Raw genomic sequence first — 26734 nt, 5'->3', positions numbered from 1 at the left:
TACTGAAGGCCAAGATGACACCATTTAATAAGCTTTATTTGAAATATTACAACATATAAAAACTACATACGATTCACGTTCCAAGCAGATATTTGCAAATAGTTAAAATCACATTTAGAAAATCATAAACATGGAATGGTACTGCAGACTGGCCAGCTCATTTAAAAAATATGAGGATCTCCTGTGGCTTGGTGGGCTCCAGGGAATTTGATGACTCAGGGGAAAGGGGATTGGAATAGGGCTGGGCACTAGTCCGACACCATCTTCTCCTGCTTGAGGTTCTCTTCCTGCTTCCCATTCTCTGAGGGAAGAAAATGACATCGTACGGATACTGATGACATGCTTCCCATCCACATTAAAGCCACTATCAGTAATTTGCCCAAATGAGCAATGGTAGCTAATACAGAATATAATGAACTTTGAGCAGGCCTAACCTTTCTCATTCTCTTTTGTATCGTCATGCTCCTTGATCCGCTCTAGGACACACTTCTTGATCTCTAGTCCAATGGCTCTGGAGAGTGGTGGAGGAACAGCGTTGCCAACCTGATTTTTTTTTGGGGGGGGGAGACAGTGTCACTCAAAGGCATTTTCTGGTAGGGGATTGAATTCCAGATGGAGAACAGGTCCAGTACCTGTCTGTGTTTGTCCAGAACGTTTCCGAAGAAGCGGTAGGTATCAGGGAAGCCCTGAGAGCGCGCACACTCCCTCACACTGACCACTCGGTGCTGCTCTGGATGCAGGACACGACCCTGACACATGACGGGACATTTTAGTACCCAAAATTACAGCTCTGCAGGAAAGGGACCCCCAATACATTTCTATAGACTAGTATTTCCAACCACTGTACACGTTATTACATGGCTGTGTCGAGGTGAAATGGTCCTAGCCATTCATTAATTCCAATAGAACTGGTACAGTATTAGATTTTACCTGCTTGCCCATGGGCTCAGGGTTGGTAACGGTGGTGCTGAAGAAGCCGTCCCACTCCAGCCTGCCGTAGAGGCCAGCCCAATGGTTGTGGCGGTTCCCCGTGTGGGGCAAACACCAGGGGATCAGTGTGTTGAACTGCCTGTCAGCAGGGTCACAGGGCACCCCTAGAGGACAGGATGGCAATAAGAACATATCAACAGACAGCATTACACCAACCCCTTGGATTGGCCATCTGACCTGAAAGTGCTATAAAAATGAACATGTTAAGACTATTTGTCAGAGTTATGAACACTCCAAGCACCCACTATTTTAGCCCAGAGGCTAAACTGATAAGGTTGCCGTTGTATAAAAATAAATGTAAATTTTTTTTATGCATTAAGCATTTCATAACATTTGTATGGCCTAAATATCCATGAAATGTAGTACCTCCTGAACAAGTACAAACACCCCTCAGTGCTCCAGAGCTGCTGCGACCATTCTTCTTGTCAGGGTGGGTGTAGCGGAGCTTCTTGGATGAGGTCCCATCTCTCAGCCGGACCTCGATGTTGGGCAGGTCCCTCCAGTCAGAGCCAGGCGCCAGGGGGATGTGCCTCATACGGGCAGCTACAAGGGCACTCAAGTCCTGGGAACAAAAGAGGGACTTAGTTTGTTTCAGGGAAAGCCATCCATCCTTGTGACAGTTCTCAGTGCATATGGGGCATTGCATAATTCCATTGAGAAGCAACGATTTTTACTCCTAGTTCTACTTCCGAGATGATCCATTCCTGTTTTGATGTAGACAGTCACCACACGCCATGAATTTAACCAACACCGCAAGCATTAGAGGCACTACAAATTTGCGCTCTGCTTCTGTAAAAACCAAAACAGCTTTTCACTAAGCTGCACTGAAGTCTAATAGCTGACTAAATTATCCAAGAGAAGACCTTTGGCTGTTCTAACAAGTTACTGCTGAGCCACCAGGTGATTGTAGTAACTATGAGGCAGCAGCTGTACCTTGCAGATGTGGTCTTTGAGGATGGGCTGGTACTGTGTGCCTCTGATCTGCCTCTGGAACCAGGACTGGGGCTCTCCGTTGTAGGAAATCTCCAGAGCAGACGCTCCGTTGCGGATCTCTGGCAGGTCAGACATGGTGTCCCTGACTGTGATGGTCCTGTACACGCCGCCATTACCTCTGAAACAGGAAGGAACAATCAGAAACTAGACACAACCCTCATCCTTCACATCACAAGCTATACAACATGCGTTTACATTGACTGGTGGCTGTTTACCGTGTGACGTTGCTGAAATATTTCTTATCGTCCACCACCACGTTGAGAGAGCATGCCCGGGGAGCGAACACATGCAGGGGCTCTGGGTAGCGAGGAAGCTTCTCCCCAGGCGCGGCCGCCAGGATGATGGCCCTGCGCCGCGTCTGAGCCACACCGTACTGCCCAGCCTGGGAAGTGGACAGCAGAGGTCAGGCTCAAGCATATCCCATGAATGACTTTCACAACATGTAGCACCATAACTAAAATTGCACAATACTGCAGACTATTGGATTCATAAATCAGAAAGAAACATGCCAGCTTAAGTTAACTAATAACTCACCTGAAGGACTCCGAATGTGCACTGATAGCCCATGCGGACAAGACAGCGCAGAGTCAGTTTCAGGACCATGGAGCTTTTGAAGGAGACAAAGTTCCTCACGTTCTCAAGCAGGAAGAACTTGGGTCTGTAGTAGTCACAGTAACTATAGGAGAATACACGTTAGGGGAAAAGTATACAACTACACAGCAACCACTTAGACTGGAGCTTCTGTACTTGGATAGATCAATAATATACTCCTACATATGTTTAACTGACCTGAGATAAGACACCACCAGAGAGTTTTTGAATTTGGAGTAGGTTCTGGAGTTGAAGCGGTTCATGCCGCTGAAGCCTTGACAGGGAGGGCCTCCACACAGCATCTCCACGTCTCCCTTCTGGGGCAGCCGCTGGCCCAGGGAGTTAGTCTTCTCTCCAGACATCACCAGCTTTAGTAGCACATTGCAGTCCTCTGTAAACACTGTGGTGCCCGGGTTGTTCAGTCTGAAGGCCTGAGCTGCTGGGTCCCACATCTCGATGGCCCACAGAGTCTCAGCAATACCTGACAGGTAGGAGCAACAAATTGCAGTCACTATGTGGCCTGACAAACACTTAACTTCACTCTTGTAAGAAATTCTCCCTGTATATTAAAATAAGTTCCCTCATTCACCCACAACTTAAACATTTCCCAAGCTGTTGAAGTGAAGAAACTACTAACCAGCTTGGTGGAAGCCTTCAGAGAGCCCACCGCAGCCAGAGAACACATCCAGGGTACGCAGCTTGGGCACCTTGGGGTCCTGAGGCTCCTGGTCTGGAGGCTCCTGAGCAGAAGACGACTTCCCTTTACCTGGAGGGCAGGGGGTTTGGAGCCACAGTTACAACAGTAGTCGGAGAAGCCTCATGACAAGCCTAAACCTCTAATAGGCATGAGGACATTTCAAAAGGAGAGAACTATGTGACTGGCAATAAGTCCCACAGAGGACAGAGTAGTTACCTTTGCCCTTCCCTTTCCCCTTGCCCTTGTTCACAGCAGAGCGGGCATGGTTGGGTGGGTCCTCAAAACTCTTGGACTTGGCATTATAAGCCTTTGAGTTAGAAGGAGACCGATATTACCATCTTGAGCAAACTTCCTCAAATGAGCATATCAGCTACTTAGCATGCAAGAATAATATGGGAAGTTAAAGTTGCTCAATTGCTTCTCATCTAGTACAGCCTCACCTCAAGGAAGTAGAATCGGTCAGGTCCACCTGAGGAGAAGTCCTGAACGGTCTCATTCAGGTCCTCTCCGTACTCTACACGACACCGGCCCAACACCTCTGACATGTTGACTGTCACTTCCTCGTCACTCCAGTACAGCTGGTTGATGTCTGTGTGGTAACCTGCCTTCGCCCCCTTGTGAGTGTTCTCAGGCCTGACAGAGGGTGAACATTAAGAGTACAGTAAAACCACAAAATACAGACATGCACGTATTGGCACCAGTTCACATCCCTTACAGTGAAGAGATTCATTTTAGGCCAAAATTCTCATTGTACAAAAGTCACTAAATTTGACATGTATCCAAGGGGTCCTTCTTTGCAGTTCTACCATGACATTTGACTTGGGTGCTCACCTGTAGAACTTGTACAAGCGCAGTTTGACTTCAGACACGTCAGCCTTCCCGTTGCTGCGTCTGTGGCAGAAGATCTCCTTGATGCGTCCCACTCTGAAGGGCTCAGGGGCATCCAGGTTGGAGCCCTTGATGTAGTCTGAATGCTTCCTGTAGTACTCTGGGTACAACTCCTCATCCACATCCTCCTTCCTGTGAGGACGCTTCACTGGACTGGCTGCCTTCACACTGAGCACACAAGAAAATAATGTTAAAGGGGAGATTTTTAAAAACAAATAAAAGCTGACGTTGAATTTGCCAACACTAGGATTTGCCTAGTTGTCCCCAATGGAGACCATGCCTATGTAAGGCAGTGGTACTGAAACTTTCAGCAGGGACCCCATTTTTGCACCAGAATCTCTTGGGACCCACCCCTCCCAAATCAATACAATTAGATTTACATCAAATGATCTTCAATTCATTAGATTTATCCCTTAACTTCTTGGTGACGGGGCAGTATTTTCACATCCGGATGAAATGCATGCCCAAATTCAACTGCCTGTTACTCATCCCCAGAAGATATGCATATTATTATTAGTAGATTTGGATAGAAAACACTGAAGTTTCTAAAACTGTTTGAATCATGTCTGAGTATAACAGAACTTATTTAGCAGGTGAAACCCTTCAGATCTTTGTTTTTTTGAGGTCACTCTTTTCAATGCGTTTTCCATTGGGAATCCAGATTTCTAAGGGACCTTCTTGCAGTTCCTACCGCTTCCACTGGATGTCAGTCTTCAGAAATTGGTTGAGGTTATTCCTTTGTGTATTGAAGAAGTAGCCCTGTTCAGAACGAGGGTCACTTCAAGTGTACTGTTCGATAGAGGCAGGTGACCAGAAAGCTAGCTACAGTTTATTTTCCTCCTGTATTGCACACAGATCATCCAGTCTTCAATTTTATCAATTATTTACGTTAATGGGACATATTGGAGTGCTGACAAAAGAAGCTCGTCAAAGGTAAGGCATGAATTATATTTTTATTTCTGCGTTGTCGCACCTGCAGGGTTGAAATATGCTTAGTTTACGGAGGTGCTATCCTCAGATAATAGCAGCGTTTGCTTTCGCCGAAAAGCCCTTTTGAAATCCGACACGTTGCCTGGATTCACAACAGGTGTAGCTTTAATTTGGTATCTTACATGTGCGATTTCATGAAAGTAATTTTTTTATAGTAATTTATTTTAATTTGGTGTGCTGTATTTTCACTGGCTTTTGGCCAGGTGGGACGCTAGCGTCTCACATATCCCAGAGAGGTTTAACAAATATTTCTCAAAAACATTTGTTTACTGTCCCATACAATAACCTGTACTCTTAATTTGTGTTGTCGCGACCCCACTGCAATTACCCCACGACACCAACTTTGAATACCACTGATGCATGAGAATCAACGAGGGGCTTTGCATCCTATGAAAATCATGAACGTGGAAGGTGTTCCACAATGTGCTAGCGGAGCTGAACTAAAATGCAATGGAGTTGCATTATTTTCCAGAGAATGCTTCGAGTCCAGAGTTGATGCCTTTTATACCAAGGCTATAATTGAACACATTTGCCACTAGAAATGTTTAACATCCACTGAAGTAGAGCGCAAGTTCACAAGATCACTACATTGTTTTGGTCACCAAGGCAACTAGACTTGCTAGTTTAGCAAACCAAACCTAGCTTACGAATCAGAAACAAGTATTCAACAATGCCATGTATAAGTGTCAGTATTCCTGGATGTTCCACTCACCTGAAGTTGTATGCGTCGGGCGGTAGGTAGCAGTTGTCTCCCACCCTGAACTGCTCTCCCTTCAGGCAGGCCAGAACATATAAGGCCTTGGAGTCGTGGTCCTCGTCCTTTATGGGTTCAAACACCCGAGGAGTCTCCTTCTCTTCCCTCTCCTCAGCCCTACTACAGCTGGCACAGAAGCTGAAATACAGGGGACACGGTAACCAAGACCAACTTACTAATCCTCCTATCAAAATGTCAAACACTTAAAAGGTTCATAGACATTGCTAAGTAAAATTCAACAACTTTCAAGCACTGAATTGTAATTTGAAGACCTCAATTTGTATTGAATTGCAGTATAGAAGAAAAACAGCATTACCACTTGACAAGCCTTTCCAAAGGCACTATGCATTAGAATTAAACATTTTTCCATTTGAGATGTAGGTTATTGTATCATGTTTCTCAAACAAAAAACAGCCAAAATGTCCCTTTGTATGGCAAGCCAAGTTCAAGACAACATTTGATGTCATAATAACCGTACATGGTTTTACCGCAACACCAGTCAATTGAAACTGTAAGAAAGAAATGAAAGTCTACATCACAAACTGATCAGAAATGAAATCGTTGGAGCAGGAGATTAAAAAACCTTAGCTACAACACATTTCAAAATGACTAAGAACCACACTGAGGAAATGTTAGCTTTTCAAGGTATTCCAGTACTAGATTTTCAGAGCTCCAAATGTAAGTACTTATAGCACTGATAGGGCTATCAAATGTCAATTATGACTCACTTGTACTTGCAGTCCTCTTGGGGTGTGAAGGTGGGCGGGGTCTCAAAGCGGGCACAGTCTCCTTCATACCACAGCTGGTAGAAGAAATTCTTCCCATTGTCATCGTCAATCACCTTGATGTCTTCTACCATGCCACCCTGAAAACACAGTGGTACAAAATACATCAGTGATGTGCATTGAGTAGTAACTGTATAGACAATTGGCATGGCAATGACTGTAGGAGTTGGAAAGACCGTGCACACAGATCTGGGACCATGCTAGTGACTCCGCTTAAAGAGCGATAAAGCCAATGAATTCTTACCTCCATAAACCAGTTGTCTGAAGGGGCCTTGTACATGACGTTGACCTTGCCCTCTACGTAGCTCAGCTGCATGTCTTCACAGTCCTCGACCAGGAACAACTCCAGAGGGTCAGAGGACTCCCCCAGTACAGTATCTGTACCGCGGCAGAACCAGTGGGCATGAAACCACTTCCCATTGTTATCCTCCCACAGGGATGTGATCCTGGAGACCCAAGACAGTCAACACCTGACCCAGACAGAAACCAATAGAAAAGGCTAAGTCAAGATTCTTAAACTGTTATAGGACCTACCTGGCCAGGTAGAGCAGGATTGATGGGTCATCAGAGCTGACAGAAACACAGTCTCCCACCTCCAGCACCTCATTGTCCATACACACCTTCATGTAGTACTGCTTCTTCCCCTCAGTCTGAACACAGGAGGGAGAGGAGAGAACCTTTATCCCAATAGCTGTCTGCATTGCAGCAAGTCATTGAAATTACATACACATTTTTTATATTAAAAGTCTGGTGTACTAAGGGATATTTTGATCAGTTTGAGGTTAAGAACATAAACACTAAGGAGTACATACTTTGATAGAGTCTCCAACCCAGGTCAGCTTGCCATTGCTCTGCTTCTTAGTCTTGGCCTTGGACACCTTCTTTGAAGGGGCCTTTACAGGCAACATCTCTTCCTCCTCTATGTTCTCATCATCTTCAGCCTCCTTTACTGCCAGGTTAGGGCATCTGGTGGGGAAATTACATTGGCTAATGTGATTTGCTCCCTTGTCAATGAGTTCAAGCCACCATACCTACAACATAAGCCCCCAATTTGAAATAAAGGCCTCTGAAGATGATCATTAGCTGGCTAGCATAGCCCCATTCCCAAGTTCACACTTGGTGGCAGTTAAAAATAAAATAAAACAATCGAGTCGAGTTAGTTTTAAGAGTCTCGGAACTGTTTAGCATTTTTCCCAGAATGAACTCATGGGAAGGAAGTGTTCTGGAACAAAAAATGGTATGAGTGTTCAGTTACAGCCATGGCAGGCACCATTTATCTAGGCAGCTAAGGGTGAAGAGGGGCACTAAAGACCAGCTAACTTACCTCCTCTTCTGGCAAGCCTGCTTGCTGCGACCACTACCCCCGAACTTGATCATGTCCTTGCAGGCTGAACACTTGCCACAGTCTGGAACTAGGCAAACCTGGAGACAGAAGAAAGAGAACATGCGTTTTAAACTAGGGCATTTCATACCAAAGCTGCAGCCTAAAGTTACATCTAGACTTGGTTTCCTCCATCAGTCGCTCCTCTTTTACCCCAGCTGCCAAACGACCATCCTACCCATGCTAGAATACGGAGATGTAATTTAGAGAGCGGCAGGTAAGGGTGCTCTTGAGCGGCTAGATGTTCTTTACCATTCTATCATCAGATTTGCCACCTATGTTCCTTATAGGACACATCACTGCACTCTATACTGGTCATCTCTGTATACCCGTCGCAAGAATGCTTACTTGTAAAACCTTCCTAGGCCTCACTCCCCCATATCTGAGAGACAGCAGCCCTCGTCCTCCATATACAACACCTGTTCCCAATAATGTTTGTGCCATGTGTTGCTGCCATGCTGTGTTGTCTTAACCTCTTGGGTAGGGGGCAGTATTTCCACATCCAGATGAAAGAGTGCCCAAAGTAAAGTGCCTGTTACTCAGGCCCAGAAGCTAGGATATACATATTATTAGTAGATTTGGATAGAAAATACTCAGAAGTTTCTAAAACGGTTTGAATGATGTCTGAGTATAACAACTCATATGGCAGGCAAAAACATGAGAAAAAAAAAATCCAACCAGGAAGTGGGAAATCTGAGGTTTGTCAGTTCTCAAGTCTTTGCCTATCCAATAGTGTCTATGGGGGGTCATATTGCACTTCCTAAGGCTTCCACTAGATGCCAACAGTCTTTAGAACCTTGTTTCAGGCTTCTACTGTGAACGAGGAGATAAGAGCTGATTGAATAAGAGGTCTGGCAGAATGCCATGTGCTCAGTCAGGCGTGTGTCCGTGAGAGGTAGCGGTTTTCCTTTCTAAAGACAAACTAATTCTCCGGTTGAAACATTGAAGATTTATGTTAACATCCTAAAGATTGTTTGACATGTTTCTACGAACTGTAATGGAATTTGACTTTGGCCTGTGCGCCGGGAATTTGGATTTGTGAACTAAATGCGAACAAAAAGGAGGTATTTAGACAAATTATGGAATTTATCGAACAAAAAACATTTGTGGAACAGGGATTCCTGGGAGTGCATTCTGATGAAGATCAAAGGTAAGTGAATATTTATAATGCCATTTCTGACTTCTGTTGACTCCACAACATGGCGGGTATCTGTATGGCTTGTTTTGGTCTCTGACCGCTGTACTCAAATTATTGCATGTTGTACTTTTTCAGTAAAGCTTTTTTGAAATCTGACACCGCGGTTGCATTAAGGAGAAGTCTCTTTAATTCTGTGAATAACACTTGTATCTTTAATCAATGTTTTATGAGTATTTCTGCAAAATCAACAGATGTTTTGGAAACAAAACATTACTGCACTTAATGCGCCAATGTAAACAGATTTTTGGATATAAATATGCACATTATCGAACAAAACACACATGTATTGTGTAACGTGATGTCCTATGAGTGTCATCTGATGAAGATCAAAGGTTAGTGAATATTTTTGCTCTTTATGACTCCTATCTCTGGCTGGAAAAATGGCTGTGTTTTTTTTTGGACTTGGCTATGACCTAACAATCATGTTGTGCTTTCGCTGTAAAGCATTTTATTTATTTTTAAATCGGACACGATGGGTAGATTAACAAGATGTTTCTTTCATTTGCTGTATTAGACTGAATTTTGTGCGCTGCCTTTATTGGAAAGTGGTCGAGGGGTTCCGCTAGCGGAACGCCTGCACTAGAAAGGTTAAGTCTATGTAGTGTTGTGTCCTATATTTTTAATCCCAGGCCCCCATCCCCACAGGCGGCCTTTTCGTAGGCAGTCATTGTAAATAATAATTTGTTAACTGACTTGCCTAGTTAAATTAATTCTAAAGCGCTACATACTTCAATTATAAACAGAAGACTGTTCCAATTAGTTGCATAAGGGTTTAGCTAGTGCGAGTGGCAGAAGGTTTGCACTTATTCAAAGTGCAATTAAATAAGGCACCTCCCAGCCTTGGCTCAACCTTATTCAGATCGGCACTTAGTAAGTTACCTCACAGACACCACAGCGCTGGCGTTTTATTCCACCATCCTTCTCATTCTGATCAATCTGGTCAGAGAAGAAAGTGTCAAAGATCTTGTAGACCAGCTTGGTGGTAGTCGCTCTAGTGGGCCCTCCTTTGCTGTCCTTCTCAATCTTGGTGGGATGGCGGATGGCCTGTCTTCTAGCAGCTCTCCTATGAAGGCAAAGAAGCAGGTGGTTGGGTGATGGCCCAAAGCAATCAATTAGTATAACAAATATTAGTACAAATGTAGTAATGCTGTGTTCAAGCTCTCGACAGCCAAAGCAGCCATGCAGCAGATTTTTTTAAATGACAAACAGCACAAATTGGGATGAGCTATACAGTTCACCAAATTGCTCTATGACAACACATTTGTTGCAATGCACACCAAACAAGCCAAGGATATATTCAGACCGAAGGGCTGTAGAATACCTACCAGTACAACAGCATGCTGCATTAGGGAATGTCAAGAGGATTGTTAAACACCAGGGATCAGAAGGAACAGACCGCAGGGAGACAAACATAACCCCCTTATTGTTCAACAACACAAATCAGCATGTGAACATACAGCTCTGGTGGCTGGACCTTTAGCTTTACGGTTTCAACATAAAATGAACCACAGCCAAATTAAGACTGAATTGCATCTTCAATCCAGCTACTGACAGACAAGTCTGTAATTTTAACTTCATACTAAGAGTTATGATTATCTTCCAGCCACACAGCCTAGTGAAGCAGACAGCACTAAAGGGGAAGGACGGGGGGGGGGGGGTTGTGCTTATAATGGCAAGTGTTGCAACATCAGACAATACCAGGTCCTATCATTACCTCTTTCCCAGGGTGACCCCAGCCAGCTTGATCAGGTCCCTCATGCAGGGGGTGACGATGATGGGCTGCTCGTCAGAGTCCCCGGCCTCGTCGTAGCTCTCCACCTGCTCCACCACAAACTGGGCGTGGCGCAGCAGCGTGTCCTCTGTGAAGCGGTTGAAGTTCAGCCCAGCAGGAGGCACTGTGGTCTTAGGGGCAAAGAGGAGAGCTGGCGAGTCAAGTCAGTGCTAAAGCTGATGTTGCCATGTGTGAAGATTTGGGCCATGTTCATTAAACAAAAAACTACCTGCATTTATCCATTAAACTTTAGTTGCATCAATTTGAAACATTTTGCACTAATGAACACGACCCTGGTCAAGTGTCTACACCAAACATTAGTATTTCACCTCAATCTTGTTGAGGAGGTCCTCATAGCTGACGTCAGGGTTCTTCTGCAGGAACTCCACTACCATCTTGCTCATGTAGATCTTCTCCTGCATCACGGCGAAGATGGGGGCGTACTCTTCCCTAGGATCCATCAGGATGTAGTCAGCAAAGGCTGGAGAGAGAAGACGTCATGGGTTAGAGATCAGAGTCACTATACACACACCATGAGTATAGGCATTAGGCTAATGTTTTAACGTTCAATCCACTTAAACCTAAAGGAAGCTCTTGATTAGATTACCTGTAGTGAACCCAATTAAGGCCTTCTCTCCTCCGTCAAAACCAGTGATCCACCAGGCATTGATGGGACCAAGCTTTTTGGCAGGAACCCCACCTAGAAGAATAGCAGTACAGTAGTTAGCCAGATGTACACCACTCAAGTATACCTCACATAAAATGTTTTAGTAAAGATAGTTGATTTAAAATGGTTGGAGGAAAACAAGTATATAAACAGTTAGTGTGAAAAAGGTCAGGGCCATACCATCCATGCAGGGGTTGTCATCATAGATGGGCTTAACTGCACAGCTGAAGTACAGCTCAACATTCTTCTCAATGAGCCCAGAGTCAAATGGACACAGGTGGCCACGCTTGTCATAAACACTGCAACAAAGAACAGTTCACTTTTACCAAGGTGACAGCAAAAAAACATGCACTAAAAGGCTGATGCGGTATACATTTGAAGGGACAGCATGAAGGGACCACTCACCAGAAGTTGGTAATCTTGTGCTGGGGTAGTTCTTCGTAGTTCTCAAAGCCGTCTTCGTTTGAGTCAAACAGAGAAAGGCGCTCGTCTGTTAACATTTCTGGCTCATCCAGCTGTAAATATACAAACATAAGCAAGAAAAGTAATGGTTTCATTGATTGTTCTACCAGAATAACTCCATATTGTTTTACTCTACAAAAGCCTATTTAGTGCAAGTCATCATTCAACAATTATCCAGTTGGCCCCAATGCTACGCAAAAATGGCACCTTATCACATTTTCTGTAGTCACACTCGAGTTTCTCACCGCATTATCAGGATCTCCCTGAAATAACTTGAGGTCCGAGTCATCCAGATACTGCCTGCAGTCTGGACATTTAGGGGGTGGAGTCTGAAACAGGAGATGAGCATCAGTGACACTGCAACTCTGCACCAAAATTATAACTGCGCGAGTGCAGGAATAGGCCTCACCTTAGCTGGAGCCACTTGCTTCATTTTCTCACTAGTGGCGTCCTCTGCAACTGGCCTGAGAAGAGAGATGTGATTGTCAATGCAAATTGGAGGAAGGGTGTGGCCAATTGAAGGGAGGGGGTTAGAAGGTGGAAGGTCTTACTTATTGTCTGACTCCACTTTAAAACGCTTCTCTTCCGGTGTCTACAACAGAAATGACTGATTAGCAGGAGCATTGATGAATAAGAGTAAATCACAAGGTTTGAGTGGCAGGTGCCAAACAATAAGATCACCTCCTCTTCCTCCATGTCCCGCTCTATTTTCTCCTGCTCTTCCACTTTTCCATTTGTAACCTCTCCATTCACCTCATCAGACTTGCACTTCTGACTGCAAGGGAGCAAGAGGAAAGTTTACTCATGAGCAGAATGCATAAGACCTTGAAAGGTTAAGGAAAACAGATGAGTTCCTACTCACACTTTGGAGAACATTGATAAGATGGTCGGTTGTTTCCCGGAGACAGAGTTTCTTGTGACCCTGGAACCAGGAGATTCTGGACATAAGCAAAGAAACAATGTTTTATTATTTAAGGATATGGAATCAATTGCACATGCGCCTCAACACTTGATCATTTCCCAAAATGTACAGTTCTCTAAAAATGTGTTTGGTGTTTTACAAGTTGATGGTCAAACAATTAGATGGACATCAGAACCAATCTTTCAGAGCAAGAGACATCACAGAAAAGTAAGGGATACTGTATAGATTTCAAATGGATGTTCCCAGCCACTCCTACTCACTCTTGGGCTCAGAGTCTGACTTGCTCTTCCGTCCTCCCTTGCCTTTGGGGGCAGAAGGAGACTTCATGGCATCAGCCTCTTTGGTGTCCATGAGTCCATCATCATCCTCTTCCTTGTGAGAGTCACCATTTGCTGCAGAGCCATTTGTTTTGCCATTCTTGCAGTTCTGCTCCACAACATCCCCATGTGAGCCATTCTCCACACACAGCTCACGTCCCAATAGGGCCTTCACCTTAGAGAGGTAGCCATCCTGAGGGGAACATGCAGGCCCTGGTTAAAAGCACTGCACTATATAGGAAATAAAGTGCCATTTTGGACAAACCCAAACATACTATTTATGTGGAGTGAGTGATGGGCCAGAGTGAGTGGATTCTTTAGAGTGACAGGTTGCAGCCACAACTCACCATTGAGATCTCTGAACTCTTCATCTTGGCTTTCAGGCTGCTGAGCTGGTCCTGGGCATCCGCATGCAGGAAGTCCTGCACCAACTCCACCTTTTCTTTGACAAGGTCCTATGAGTTAAATAAACTCGTTTAAGACCTGCTTTGGAAGGTGCTACCCATCCAAGTTATTTTAAGTGCTTAGCCACAAGCAGTTCACTCGCTTACTGTGAGGAAGACTATTGGAGCATGAGGTCTGATACCAACAGGCTCGGAGACGGCTTGTAGCTACAAGCCATCAGAATGTTGAACACTATGCAGCTCTCCTTACATTTATCTTGCACCCCAGTATCTCTACTTGCACAGTTGTGTGATATATTTTTTCTTTCTGCACATCTACCATTCCAGTGTTTAATTGCTATATTGTAATTACTTCATCACCATGGCCTATTTATTGCCTTACGTCCCTTATCGCCCCCCATCTAGCTTCAGAGTTTGTTCTGTTAGGTGACCTAAACTGGGATATGCTTAACACCCCGCCAGTCCTACAATCTAAGCTAGATGCCCTCAATCTCACACAAATCATCAAGGAACCCACCAGGTACAACCCTAACTCTGTAAACAAGGACACCCTCATAGACGTCATCCTGACCAACTGGCCCTCCAAATACACCTCCGCTGTCTTCAACCAGGATCTCAGCGATCACTGCCTCATTGCCTGTATCCGCTACGGAGCCGCAGTCAAACGACCACCACTCATCACTGTCAAACGCTCCCTAAAACACTTCTGTGAGCAGGCCTTTCTAATCGACCTGGCCCGGGTATCCTGGAAGGACATTGACCTCATCCCGTCAGTTGAGGATGCCTGGTCATTCTTTAAAAGTAACTTCCTCACCATTTTAGATAAGCATGCTCCGTTCAAAAAATGCAGAACTAAGAACAGATACAGCCCTTGGTTCACCCCAGACCTGACTGCCCTCGACCAGCACAAAAACATCCTGTGGCGGACTGCAATAGCATCGAATAGTCCCCGTGATATGCAACTGTTCAGGGAAGTCCAGAACCAATACACGCAGTCAGTCAGGAAAGCTAAGGCCAGCTTCTTCAGGCAGAAGTTTGCATCCTGTAGCTCCAACTCCAAAAAGTTCTGGGACACTGTGAAGTCCATGGAGAACAAGAGCACCTCCTCCCAGCTGCCCACTGCACTGAGGCTAGGTAACACGGTCACCACTGATAAATCCATGATTATCGAAAACTTCAATAAGCATTTCTCAACGGCTGGCCATGCCTTCCGCCTGGCTACTTCAACCTCTGCCAACAGCTCCGCCCCCCCCGCAGCTCCTCGCCCAAGCCTCTCCAGGTTCTCCTTTACCCAAATCCAGATAGCAGATGTTCTGAAAGAGCTGCAAAACCTGGACCCGTACAAATCAGCTGGGCTTGACAATCTGGACCCTCTATTTCTGAAACTATCTGCCACCATTGTCGCAACCCCTATTACCAGCCTGTTCAACCTCTCTTTCATCTCGTCTGAGATCCCCAAGGATTGGAAAGCTGCCGCAGTCATCCCCCTCTTCAAAGGGGGAGACACCCTGGACCCAAACTGTTACAGACCTATATCCATCCTGCCCTGCCTATCTAAGGTCTTCGAAAGCCAAGTCAACAAACAGGTCACTGACCATCTCGAATCCCACCGTACCTTCTCCGCTGTGCAATCTGGTTTCCGAGCCGGTCATGGGTGCACCTCAGCCACACTCAAGGTACTAAACGACATCATAACCGCCATCGATAAAAGACAGTACTGTGCAGCCGTCTTCATCGACCTTGCCAAGGCTTTCGACTCTGTCAATCACCATATTCTTATCGGCAGACTCAGTAGCCTCGGTTTTTCGGATGACTGCCTTGCCTGGTTCACCAATTACTTTGCAGACAGAGTTCAGTGTGTCAAATCGGAGGGCATGCTGTCCGGTCCTCTGGCAGTCTCTATGGGGGTGCCACAGGGTTCAATTCTCGGGCCGACTCTTTTCTCTGTGTATATCAATGATGTTGCTCTTGCTGCGGGCGATTCCCTGATCCACCTCTACGCAGACGACACCATTCTGTATACTTCCGGCCCTTCTTTGGACACTGTGTTAACAACCCTCCAGGCAAGCTTCAATGCCATACAACTCTCCTTCCGTGGCCTCCAATTGCTCTTAAATACAAGTAAAACTAAATGCATGCTCTTCAACCGATCGCTACCTGCACCTACCCGCCTGTCCAACATCACTACTCTGGACGGCTCTGACTTAGAATACGTGGACAACTACAAATACTTAGGTGTCTGGTTAGACTGTAAACTCTCCTTCCAGACCCATATCAAACATCTCCAATCCAAAGTTAAATCTAGAATTGGCTTCCTATTTCGCAACAAAGCATCCTTCACTCATGCTGCCAAACATACCCTTGTAAAACTGACCATCCTACCAATCCTCGACTTTGGCGATGTCATTTACAAAATAGCCTCCAATACCCTACTCAACAAATTGGATGCAGTCTATCACAGTGCAATCCGTTTTATCACCAAAGCCCCATATACTACCCACCATTGCGACCTGTACGCTCTCGTTGGCTGGCCCTCGCTTCATACTCGTCGCCAAACCCACTGGCTCCATGTCATCTACAAGACCCTGCTAGGTAAAGTCCCCCCTTATCTCAGCTCGCTGGTCACCATAGCATCTCCCACCTGTAGCACACGCTCCAGCAGGTATATCTCTCTAGTCACCCCCAAAACCAATTCTTTCTTTGGCCGCCTCTCCTTCCAGTTCTCTGCTGCCAATGACTGGAACGAACTACAAAAATCTCTGAAACTGGAAACACTTATCTCCCTCACTAGCTTTAAGCACCAACTGTCAGAGCAGCTCACAGATTACTGCACCTGTACATAGCCCACCTATAATTTAGCCCAAACAACTACCTCGTTCCCAACTGTATTTAATTTTTATTTATTTATTTATTTTGCTCCTTTGCACCCCATTATTTTTTATTTCTACTTTGCACATTCTTCCATTGCAAAACTACCATTCCAGTATTTTACTTGCTATATTGTATTTACTTTGCCATCATGGCCTTTTTTGCCTTTACCTCCCTTCTCACCTCACATTGTATATAGACTTGTTTATACTGCATTATTGACTGTATGTTTGTTTTTACTCCATGTGTAACTCTGTGTCGTTTTATCTGTCGAACTGCTTTGCTTTATCTTGGCCAGGTCGCAATTGTAAATGAGAACTTGTTCTCAACTTGCCTACCTGGTTAAATAAAGGTAAAATAAAAATAAATAAATAAATCTACAAAATGGCTTCCAACACTCTACTCAGCAAACTGGATGCAGTCTATCACAGTGCCATCCGTTTTGTCACTAAAGCACCTTATACCACCCACCACTGCGACTTGTATGCTCTAGTCGGCTGGCCCTCGCTACATATTCGTCGCCAGACCCACTGGCTCCAGGTCATCTACAAGTCTATGCTAGGTAAAGCTCCGCCTTATCTCAGCTCACTGGTCACGATGGCAACACCCATCCGTAGCACGCGCTCCAGCAGGTGTATCTCACTGATCATCCCTAAAGCCAACACCTCATTTGGCCGCCTTTCGTTCCAGTACTCTGCTGCCTGTGACTGGAACGAATTGCAAAAATCGCTGAAGTTGGAGACTTTTATCTCCCTCACCAACTTCAAACATCAGCTATCTGAGCAGCTAACCGATCGCTGCAGCTGTACATAGTCTATTGGTAAATAGCCCACCCTTTTCACCTACCTCATCCCCATACTGTTTTTATTTATTTACTTTTCTGCTCTTCTGCACACCAATATCTCTACCTGTACATGACCATCTGATCTTTTATCACTCCAGTGTTAATCTGCAAAATTGTAATTATTTGCCTACCTCCTCATGCCTTTTGCACACATTGTATATAGACCCCCCCTTTGTTTTCTACTGTGTTATTGACTTGTTAATTGTTTACTCCATGTGTAAAATGTTGTGGTATGTGTCAAACTGCTTTGCTTTATCTTGGCCAGGTCGCAATTGAAAATGTGAACTTGTTCTCAACTAGCCTACCTGGTTAAATAAAAGGTGAAAAAATAAATACAAATCCACACGATTGCATGCCACACACAAAATAATGCACAATGTAAAAACTTGCCCTGCAATCCCCCAAAAAGGTGTAAATATTAGACTATAGATTGTGCATTCTTGTATTATACTTATGCTAAAATGTTTATTCTAGTTTGAGCCATTTACTTTCTCTTGTATTATTTCATATTGCCAAGCGACCTGCAAGTAACCATTTCGTTGGACGATGTATACCATGTGTATCTTGTACATACGACGAATACAACTTCACAAAGGGACAGTCATGATCGGCTTTCTGGACATTAACGATTAAATAACATAGAAAACGTAAATAAGTCTTTAGCAACCGAAACCAAATGTCCAACTTGGAAGTTCAGGTCACTCACCTCATCTGAGATCCCATCTTCATCTTTTTCCAACACCTCCAGCCTGTTTAAATAAATATATATATATAAAATAAAGTGTTACCCACTTGCTACAATTACCTAAACATGAACATAGTCAAATCCAACATATCAACATGGCACAACTGGTTGGCAGGTGGCTAACGCTAAAATGTTAACGATATCTAGCTAATTAGCTGGACACTTGATTGTGAACCTGACTTAGATTTGAATTCCTATCCTAGCTACTGTACCAAGCATCGAATAAAATAAGCCAGCTAGAGTAATGTTATGCTGTAAACAGACAAAGTAGATAGTTAGCCGTTTTGAGTTGCTACCATTTCACAAATAGTCGATGATAGCTAGCAAGCTAACAATTAGAGCATAACGCAAACGTTAACATTAGTTAGCCAATAGGAAATAAAAACATGCATGTATCCAATATTGAAGTGAGAGGAAACAGCTGACATGAGCCAAAATGTATTATTTGGCGCCAAATCTATTCCAAAGCTCAATGCATCTTTGGTACAGTTAAATAGCTAGACATGGCATAGGTAGTAAACTGTGTGGAAGATGCTAGCTAGCAATCCAGTTAGCTGAGCAGCTTCAGCATGGCAACATTCATTCGCAGTATTGTGCATGGAATGGTGGATCGTGTGATGCGGTGAGAATTAGAATACCCCATGCCATGCATGTGTGCTTATTTGACAGGACAAAGGGTGAACTGAATGCAGTGTGCTGCAAGCTAGCTAGCCGAACATGACAGCACTGCAACATTACATTTGCGCTAGCTTGTAACGTTACCTTTTCCTGACATCCACCGGCAGAGACAAGGAGGCATTGGCTGGCATTTCAAGTGTGAGCGTGATAGACTAAAATATAAAATTCGTTTAGATTAAAAAACAACAGCAAAGAATCGTTGAAACAATGTGCTAAAACCAGAGCTCTCTGAACAACAATGTGTGTAGCATCTGTTGTAGGCTATATGCAGTTCAGGCGCGCGGGCCCTCTTTTCGCGCGGAAACCCGGGCATTTTGGACTTTACCATTACGTTGATGTATAGGTGAAACGCATGGAGAATATGGGATCACATTTCATTAATAAATGTATCGATTAAGGTTTTGAACAACTTTTACATTGATAGTTAAATTAAATAATACATCCATAGCATTGGCTGTTTGTTTCATAGTATCTTTTCACCTCTATGGAATATTGTAAATTGTTGATACCCCCATTGATTTGCCTACTACGAAACTACGTTCACCACAATGTACATTATTTTTTGAGGGAAATGCAATCGGATTGCTAGTGATAATGGTTGATGTTTTGTTTTTTTACTTATCAGAGATAAACATCGCTGGCTTTATAAATGTATTTGTTATGGTGACCTGCTGTACAACTAAAGCGGTTGTCATTCATTGTCAAAGGAGCAGTACGAACGCTACGTTAGGGATAACGCACTAGGTGGTTGTGCGTTCTGTGCACCATGCGTTCAATATTTTCAAAACGCATATACATCATATGCATCTGGTGGACTTGGGGCAACTTGGCATACGCACACGTGGGGGTGGCGGGGGTGTGGTTTATTTATGGTTAATTTCAGTGGCAACAGAAATTGTATTTGAATTCCATCGTTTTTTATTTTGAAATAAAATACATTGTAACGCACAAATTTAATTCAGACTTGTATTTAATGATTTGAAACTGAATTGAATGAATATTGCATTCCGTTTTAAAATAAAATTGAATTTAATGTTAAAATTCAATATTTATATATTTAGTTTCAATGTTGTAGATATTGCATTCACTGTCTGTGTACCAAGTTTACAAACTATAATTTCAAGTTAATATAAGTTAATATATTAAACTTCTCAAATGCATTCAGATTTCAAATTCAGTTCTATAAATTCAGATTGAAAACCAGAGACCAACATCCTGGTGCTTTACAGTGCTTGACTTGGTCTGAAATAGGTGCCGGTACTCAATTTGGGTGTCAGTACTGTTTATATTTAGGTCCAGAAGCTCCACAATACTTTTAAGCTAATATTTTCTAAAAGTAACAGGAGCTCAAGCAGTAGAACATTTGAAATGCTGGTACTCAGCTCTGGTGAGATCCTGCCTAAGTCAAGCATTGCTACTTTGCCAGCCAGGAAAGGTAGAGGATAACAGATTTAAAGACTGTGTTAACACACTTAGCTAAAGCCTATAGAGACTCACATTGGAAGTGTAAAAATACCCATAAAACCTAGCGGTCAAACAGGGAAACAGTTCCAGTTGTTTTTCCACCATTCATTTTTTTCATAGGGGATTTTAGAAACACTTAAAATAGGAGCTGTGTTTTGTGTAGGCTTGCCCTGGCGTGACGTTTTGATAAACCATTTAAATCTCTCTCGGAGAAGGTGACATAAATATATTTGTCTATTTACTCTCAGATTCGAAAAACTAATTAGCATAAAAGTAGACATCATGCAAGACTAGAAATCCCTGCAAGCTCCTGCACATCATCTCTGACACCTTTGTTAACAGGTATTATATCCATTTAAAACTTGCACAGGACAGTTCACAGAATTGTCCACTTAAAATACATTTTGCCAAGTTATTCATTACTACATGGTAGTTAATCTAGAGATGATCTAGATAGAGACTGCTTCAATTAGGCAGTCTCGTCCAGATCATCATGGCATTTGTAGTTCTTTATAATAGCCACATGAGCAGTTTCATTTTACTAGGCAAGTCAGTAAGAACAAATTATTTTTTTCAATGACAGCTTAGGAACAGTGGGTTAACTGCCTTGCTCAAGGGCAGAACAACAGAATTTTACCTTGTCAGCGCCAGGATTTGATCTAGCAACCTTTCAGTTACTAGTTCAACGCTCTAACCACTAGGCTACCTGTCACCTCAGGTAGGTAGTTAATTAGCATTTCATTTTGGTGATTAAATACAGGCTAATTTAGTAATAAAAGTCACCTTGTCCTATGGAGATTTACACGGTTATCAAAATGGCAGTCTACACGAAACACAGCCTTTATTTTAAGTGTTTCTAAAAATTAAAAAAATAAAGGTGTTTGACCGCTAGGTTTTTATGGGTATTGTGACTCATACTGTGGTACTCTATTTGGATATCAAAGAAAATACTTTTTTTCGCTGAAATAGAAATATAACTTTTGATCACCGAAGTGGAAGCAAAACAAGACATACTTGACAAATAAGATAAAAAAATATTGCTTGGGAGCAGGTTAGAGCTGTGGTAAATTCTGCCTCTGAGTGCAGAACAGTTAATTAAATAAAATAATTAATTAAATAATTAATTAAATTAAATAATTGGTTTGATTGGAAAACGTATGCAAAAAAAAAAAAAAGATCCACAAAAGGGATAGAAGTGCAACAGGAGTGCAACAGGAGGAGTGCAAAGTGACTCTTCACTGTCTACAATGGACCAGCGCATTGGCAGCATAATTGGAAAGACCTCAGTGTCTGGCATCATTTGATGGTGATACTGAGGACCCTCTCCCAGACCCTGAAGGAATAGCAGACACCAACTGATGGTAAGCCAAACTTTATTTTCGCAACCATATTCAAACATGGACCGCATCTAAATATTTTTTCTTGACAAATATATAACAAAACATGAAACATGAAATCTTCACCGATGTGGGTGATTTGCCTGACCCCCTCAGCCACCCCCAGGCCTACAAGAAGTGTGTCTGCTTTGGCGAGCACTTCAGCTGGAGGATGTATGCAACGGCCTGAGAGAGTAATCAATCATTGAAATAACTTGTTGATTGTGTTAAGCATGTGAGACAAATTCTGGCGCAATGTAAACGTGTTTTCCTTGTCGATTTGATTACAATATTTGGAAGAACAGATACCTTTAAACCGTTGTATGATATTGACTCTTGTCTTCAGTTACAGAGCTATGGGTGGTGGGAAACACTCCGTCAGGCATGGGCTCATCGGATCTGGGTGGATCATTCAGTGGAATGCCATTTTTGAATGTAATGTTGTGGCGCACACTGCAAGCCTTGACAATGTAGCAAACCTAAAAAGGAATTTGCACATTGTATTACATTCACACAATGGCATTTGAAGATGTAATTTCAAAGGCAAGCCTTGCTAGGCTGGTATTGCAGTATGTCTCCTGTCCCAGACAAGCACAGCAAACGCCCTTTCAACTGGCCATATGGTGCGCGCCACTGTTGTTCTTGTGCGTGTGTGGCCTTAGTTGTACCTTGCATCTTTTTGGTTTGTGAGGGGAGTCATCAGCCATGGTTTTTAATGGGTAGCCCCGGTCTCCTGCAGTTATGAACATAACATTCAGTTTCCCATTAGAGGTCGAACATGGCAAATAAAACACTAGTCACTTACCAATAAGCCATCCATACTCAACAGCTCTCCTGGAGGTTAAGGCCAACTGAGCTGTTGTTCTGCGCAATGAATGAATCATGTGTCCCACCTGGCCACTACAGTCAACAAAGCCAAATGTGAGTCACAGATGACCTGCACATTGACAGAATGGAAACCTTTTCTGTTTGACGAAGTTGATTTCGTTCATTGATGGTGCTTTTATTGCGATGTGGGTGCAGTCAATTGTTCCAATGACATTGGGAAATCCCTTTTCACTCTGGCCTGTTGCACAGCAGTGTACGGAAACGATGTATTGTGGGGTCAATGAAATAATGCCATGAAGGACTGCAGGCAATATTCGGCTCATGGTTGGTTGTGAAATGCCAGACCAATCCGCAGACTCCCGTTGGAATGTTCCAGTGGCCAAAACGTCCAGGGTGGAGAGGACTTGGGTGTGCACTGGGATTGCATTGGTGCGTTACGTCTCACTTTCTAATACTGGAGAGAGTTGGTTGCAGAGATACAATAAAATATGCCTTGGAAAACTTAATCTACTAATAAGCCAAGCGTTGCTCTCAGCAAAAAATTCTGCACGCTCATTGAAAACAGCTCCCTGCGTAATGCAGCTTGTGCCAGATTGACTTTTCTACCACAAGGTGTTGTGCGTACACATGGTCAGAGTTGTGCTTAAATTTACGCACATTCTCAAGTATAAGTACAAATTGATAAATCCAACAGTTTGCTTAGAAATGATCGCACGCATGCTTTATGAACATTTCTGTTCGCACTCAACATTGATAAATGAGTGCCCAGGATGATGTCTCTGAATTTAGAAAACTGAACCTGAATGCATCTGAGAAGTTGAATAGAATGCATTCGGAAAGTATTCAGAGCTCTAGAGTGCCTCTGTGGCGATGGGAGAAACTTCCAGAAGGACAACCATCTCTGCAGTACTCCACCAATCAGGGCTTTGTGGTACAGTGGCCAGATGGAAGTCACTCCTCAGTAAAAGGAACATGATATTCTGCTTGGAGTTTGCCTAAAGACTCAGACCATGAGAAACCAGATCCTCTGGTCTGATGAAACCAAGATTGAACTTTTGGGCCTGAATGCCAAGCGTCACGTTTGGAGGAAACCTGGCACCCTCTCTATGGTGAAGCATGGTGGTGGCAGCATTATGCTGTAGAGATGTTTTTCAGCAGTAGGGACTGGGAGACTAGTCAGGATCGAGGGAAAGATGAACAAAGCAAAGTACAGACAGATCCTTGATGAAAACCTGCTCCATAGTGCTCAGGACCTCAGACTGGGGGGAAGGATAACCTTCCAACAGGACAACGACCCGAAGCACACAGCCAAGACAACGCAGGAGTGGCTTCAGGACAAGTCTCTGAATGTCCTTGAGTGACCCTGCCAGAGCCTGGACTTGAACCTGATCGAACATCTGAAGAGACCTGCAAATAGCTGTGCAGTGACGCTCCCCAACCAACCTGACAGCGCTTGAGAGGATCTGTAGAGAAGAATGGGAGAAATTCCCCAAATACTGGTGTGCCAAGAAGAGTCAAGACTGTAATCACTGCCAAAGGTGCTTCAACAAAGTACTGAGTTAAGGGTCTGAATACTTATGTAAATGTGATATTTCAGTTTTGTATTTGCAAAACAATCTTGACCTGTTTTTGCTTTGTCATAATGGGGTATTGTGTGTAGATTGATGAGGGGGAAAAAACAATTCAATCTATTTTAGAATACGGATGTAGCATAACAAGATGTGGAAAAAGTTAAGGGGTCTGAATACTTTCTGAATGATCAATGTTTCTTTTGAAATAGTATTTAAATAGGAATAGTTTCACCATATTAAAACGAGAGTTCAGTTAATATAACATGGTTGACCTTAGAATGAGTGTCATGTTTATTTATTTTTTACCTTAAAATTAATAACTAATCATATGAAATACGTAAACTCCAGAAATGACTTTGTCAAAGCATTGTAAAGGGCTTAACAACGATGGTGAAAACCTTTGGGTTTAAGTGGGTTAAAATATTCCTAGAAGACACAGAGGGTGCATAGAGTGTCTTTATTGATATAAAAACGTGTTCTATATTAATGGGTACTTCGTTTAATATAACATACTTTTAAAATGTAAAATTGGTGCACAATTTCTACTTAAAATATCAAAGGGATGCAAAAGGGACTCATTTCGTGGAACGACCAGTACACAATAGCAACATGTGTGTCTATTGTCGAAAAACAAACATTTACATTAATGCAACCGAAAACAAAAGTTAATAATGAATGTGTAGAAATACAAAGTATCCATGAATAAAAAATTAAATAATTATATTAAAAACTCACACACATCATATTCAACAAAAGTGAAGTCTGTTTCACCACAAGGTGGCACAAGTTCATTACGGTTGATGTCAATTTCTTGAGGCTGAGGGTGTAACAGTATAGCTTCCGTTCCTCTCGCCCCTTCCAAGGCTTCCAGGGAGCCTCTGCACATATCAACAACTGACACCCACAAAACACCGTAACCCATCGCTCCATAAAAGCCGCAGCCCTTGTCTGCAAGGGGAACAACTACTTCAAGGTCTCAGAGCGAGTGACGTCACCGATTGAAACGCTATTAGCGCGCACCCCGCTAACCAGCACGCCATTTCACATCGGTTACAAGAGCATATGAGCTTCTTTGTACGTGTGTGTTTTTGCTGTGATATATCTATAACAGGAATGTGCAGCTGACTCCAAGTGCCTGTATGTTTTAAACTCGCAAGTGTGCAGTCTTGTTTTTCCCAATATGGATGCCTGATTGAGGGTGTGCCTGTGTGGCGTGAATGTGTTCATGTCTTTTTAAGCATATGCAGCTGTTTCAGTTGAGCTTTATGCACACAGCGTAAACCTTTATGCCTTTTGTGTTCTTCACCTACAGGTTTCTAGACTCTGTCATATCCTGCTGCTGAGCTCTGGTAATTATTGGCCACATTCCCAGCAGCGCAGGGTCATGGCTGGAAGGGATCCAGCTTTTGTCAAATTAACTGTAAAAGTATTTTTTAAAGGATTTTACCTAACCTTAACTTAATTCTCCTAACCTGCTGTGTTAATTCTCCTAACCTGCTATGTTAATTATACTAACCTGCTATGTTAATTATACTAACCTGCTATGTTAATTATACTAACCTGCTGTGTTAATTATACTAACCTGCTATGTTAAATATACTAACCTGCTGTGTTAATTATACTAACCTGCTATGTTAATTATACTAACCTGCTATGTTAATTATCCTAACCTGCTATGTTAATTATACTAACCTGCTATGTTAATTATACTAACCTGCTATGTTAATTATACTAACCTGCTATGTTAATTATACTAACCTGCTATGTCAATTATATTAACCTTCTATGTTAATTATACTAACCTGCTGTGTTAATTATACTAACCTGCTGTGTTAATTATACTAACCTGCTATGTTAATTATACTAACCTGCTGTGTTAATTATACTAACCTGCTGTGTTAATTATACTAACCTGCTATGTTAATTCTCCTAACCTGCTATGTTAATTCTCCTAACCTGCTGCGTAAGTTCTAACCTGCTACGAAAAGTCAAATCGGACTTTAATTTGACAAAAGCTGGATCCCTTTTAGTCATGACCGCAGCGCAGCCTCCTGGGGCTGATTTAGCCAATGTTCCCACCCAGGAATCCTGGACGTCTGACAGCAACCAGGCCAGACTCTCTTTCAAGTCCACACTCCGTCAGCCTCTCCCGGGCCGTGGCCCAGAGTCCGCCCTCCCTCCCAAGGCTGTCTCCCATCTTTATGGAGCGCCCAGAAAAACAGCCACTCTCCCTCCTAAATAACAATTTCTTGAAACTGCCTGCCACACCCAATTTTCTTTCTTTCCCTCCCTGACCTCTCCTGCCCCTTATGGTCACCCCTAACATTTCACACAACAGAAATCTTTCTCATGTTAGTCTGGAAGCAGTTAAAACCATGCTGTTAGATGTGAAGGCCAAGGTTAAATGGGGAAAGTTTAATGGAAACATTTCCATAGCGCTTTTTCATGTTGAAACAAGTATTTTTTTAGACTTTGTTAGAGCATGTTTGGATTAAATATCAGTTTTCAATTCCACCTCATGCAGCCATGTGAGATTTTGAAAGATGGCAA

General features: G+C 43.1%; 1 protein-coding gene and 1 long non-coding RNA gene across 3 annotated transcripts; one reads left to right on the top strand and one right to left on the bottom strand.

Annotated features, from left to right (window-relative positions):
* Positions 1–15: 15 nt before the first annotated feature.
* Positions 16–19230, bottom strand: LOC109893479 (DNA (cytosine-5)-methyltransferase 1). 2 transcript variants are annotated; one of them, XM_031827481.1, is made up of 35 exons: positions 19030–19230; positions 18229–18271; positions 13754–13861; positions 13350–13599; positions 13030–13105; positions 12849–12942; positions 12719–12759; positions 12577–12631; positions 12413–12496; positions 12111–12220; positions 11886–12004; positions 11646–11738; positions 11368–11519; positions 10982–11169; positions 10593–10607; positions 10147–10330; positions 8013–8110; positions 7501–7654; positions 7223–7338; positions 6933–7134; positions 6632–6768; positions 5862–6041; positions 4103–4327; positions 3712–3904; positions 3488–3578; positions 3212–3340; positions 2773–3055; positions 2518–2659; positions 2199–2365; positions 1924–2101; positions 1357–1552; positions 931–1094; positions 633–749; positions 435–543; positions 16–301 (listed from the first exon to the last, which is right to left on the bottom strand). In XM_031827481.1, exons 1-35 carry the CDS (start codon positions 19074–19076, stop codon positions 249–251), a joined length of 4593 nt encoding a protein of 1530 aa, XP_031683341.1. In that variant the 5' UTR covers positions 19077–19230; the 3' UTR covers positions 16–248. The 2 variants fall into 2 exon arrangements, with proteins under 2 accessions (XP_031683341.1, XP_020342297.2); XM_020486708.2 differs by lacking the exon at positions 10593–10607.
* Positions 19231–25016: 5786 nt separating this feature from the next.
* Positions 25017–26698, top strand: LOC116374463 (uncharacterized). Its single transcript, XR_004210400.1, has 2 exons — positions 25017–25258; positions 25497–26698. It is a non-coding gene; the product is annotated as an uncharacterized LOC116374463 (long non-coding RNA).
* The last annotated feature ends 36 nt before the right edge of the window (positions 26699–26734 follow it).

Source organism: Oncorhynchus kisutch, linkage group LG6 (assembly GCF_002021735.2).
Source record: "Oncorhynchus kisutch isolate 150728-3 linkage group LG6, Okis_V2, whole genome shotgun sequence".
Lineage (NCBI taxonomy): Eukaryota > Metazoa > Chordata > Actinopteri > Salmoniformes > Salmonidae > Oncorhynchus > Oncorhynchus kisutch.
This window is presented reverse-complemented; position numbering and strand designations above follow the sequence as displayed.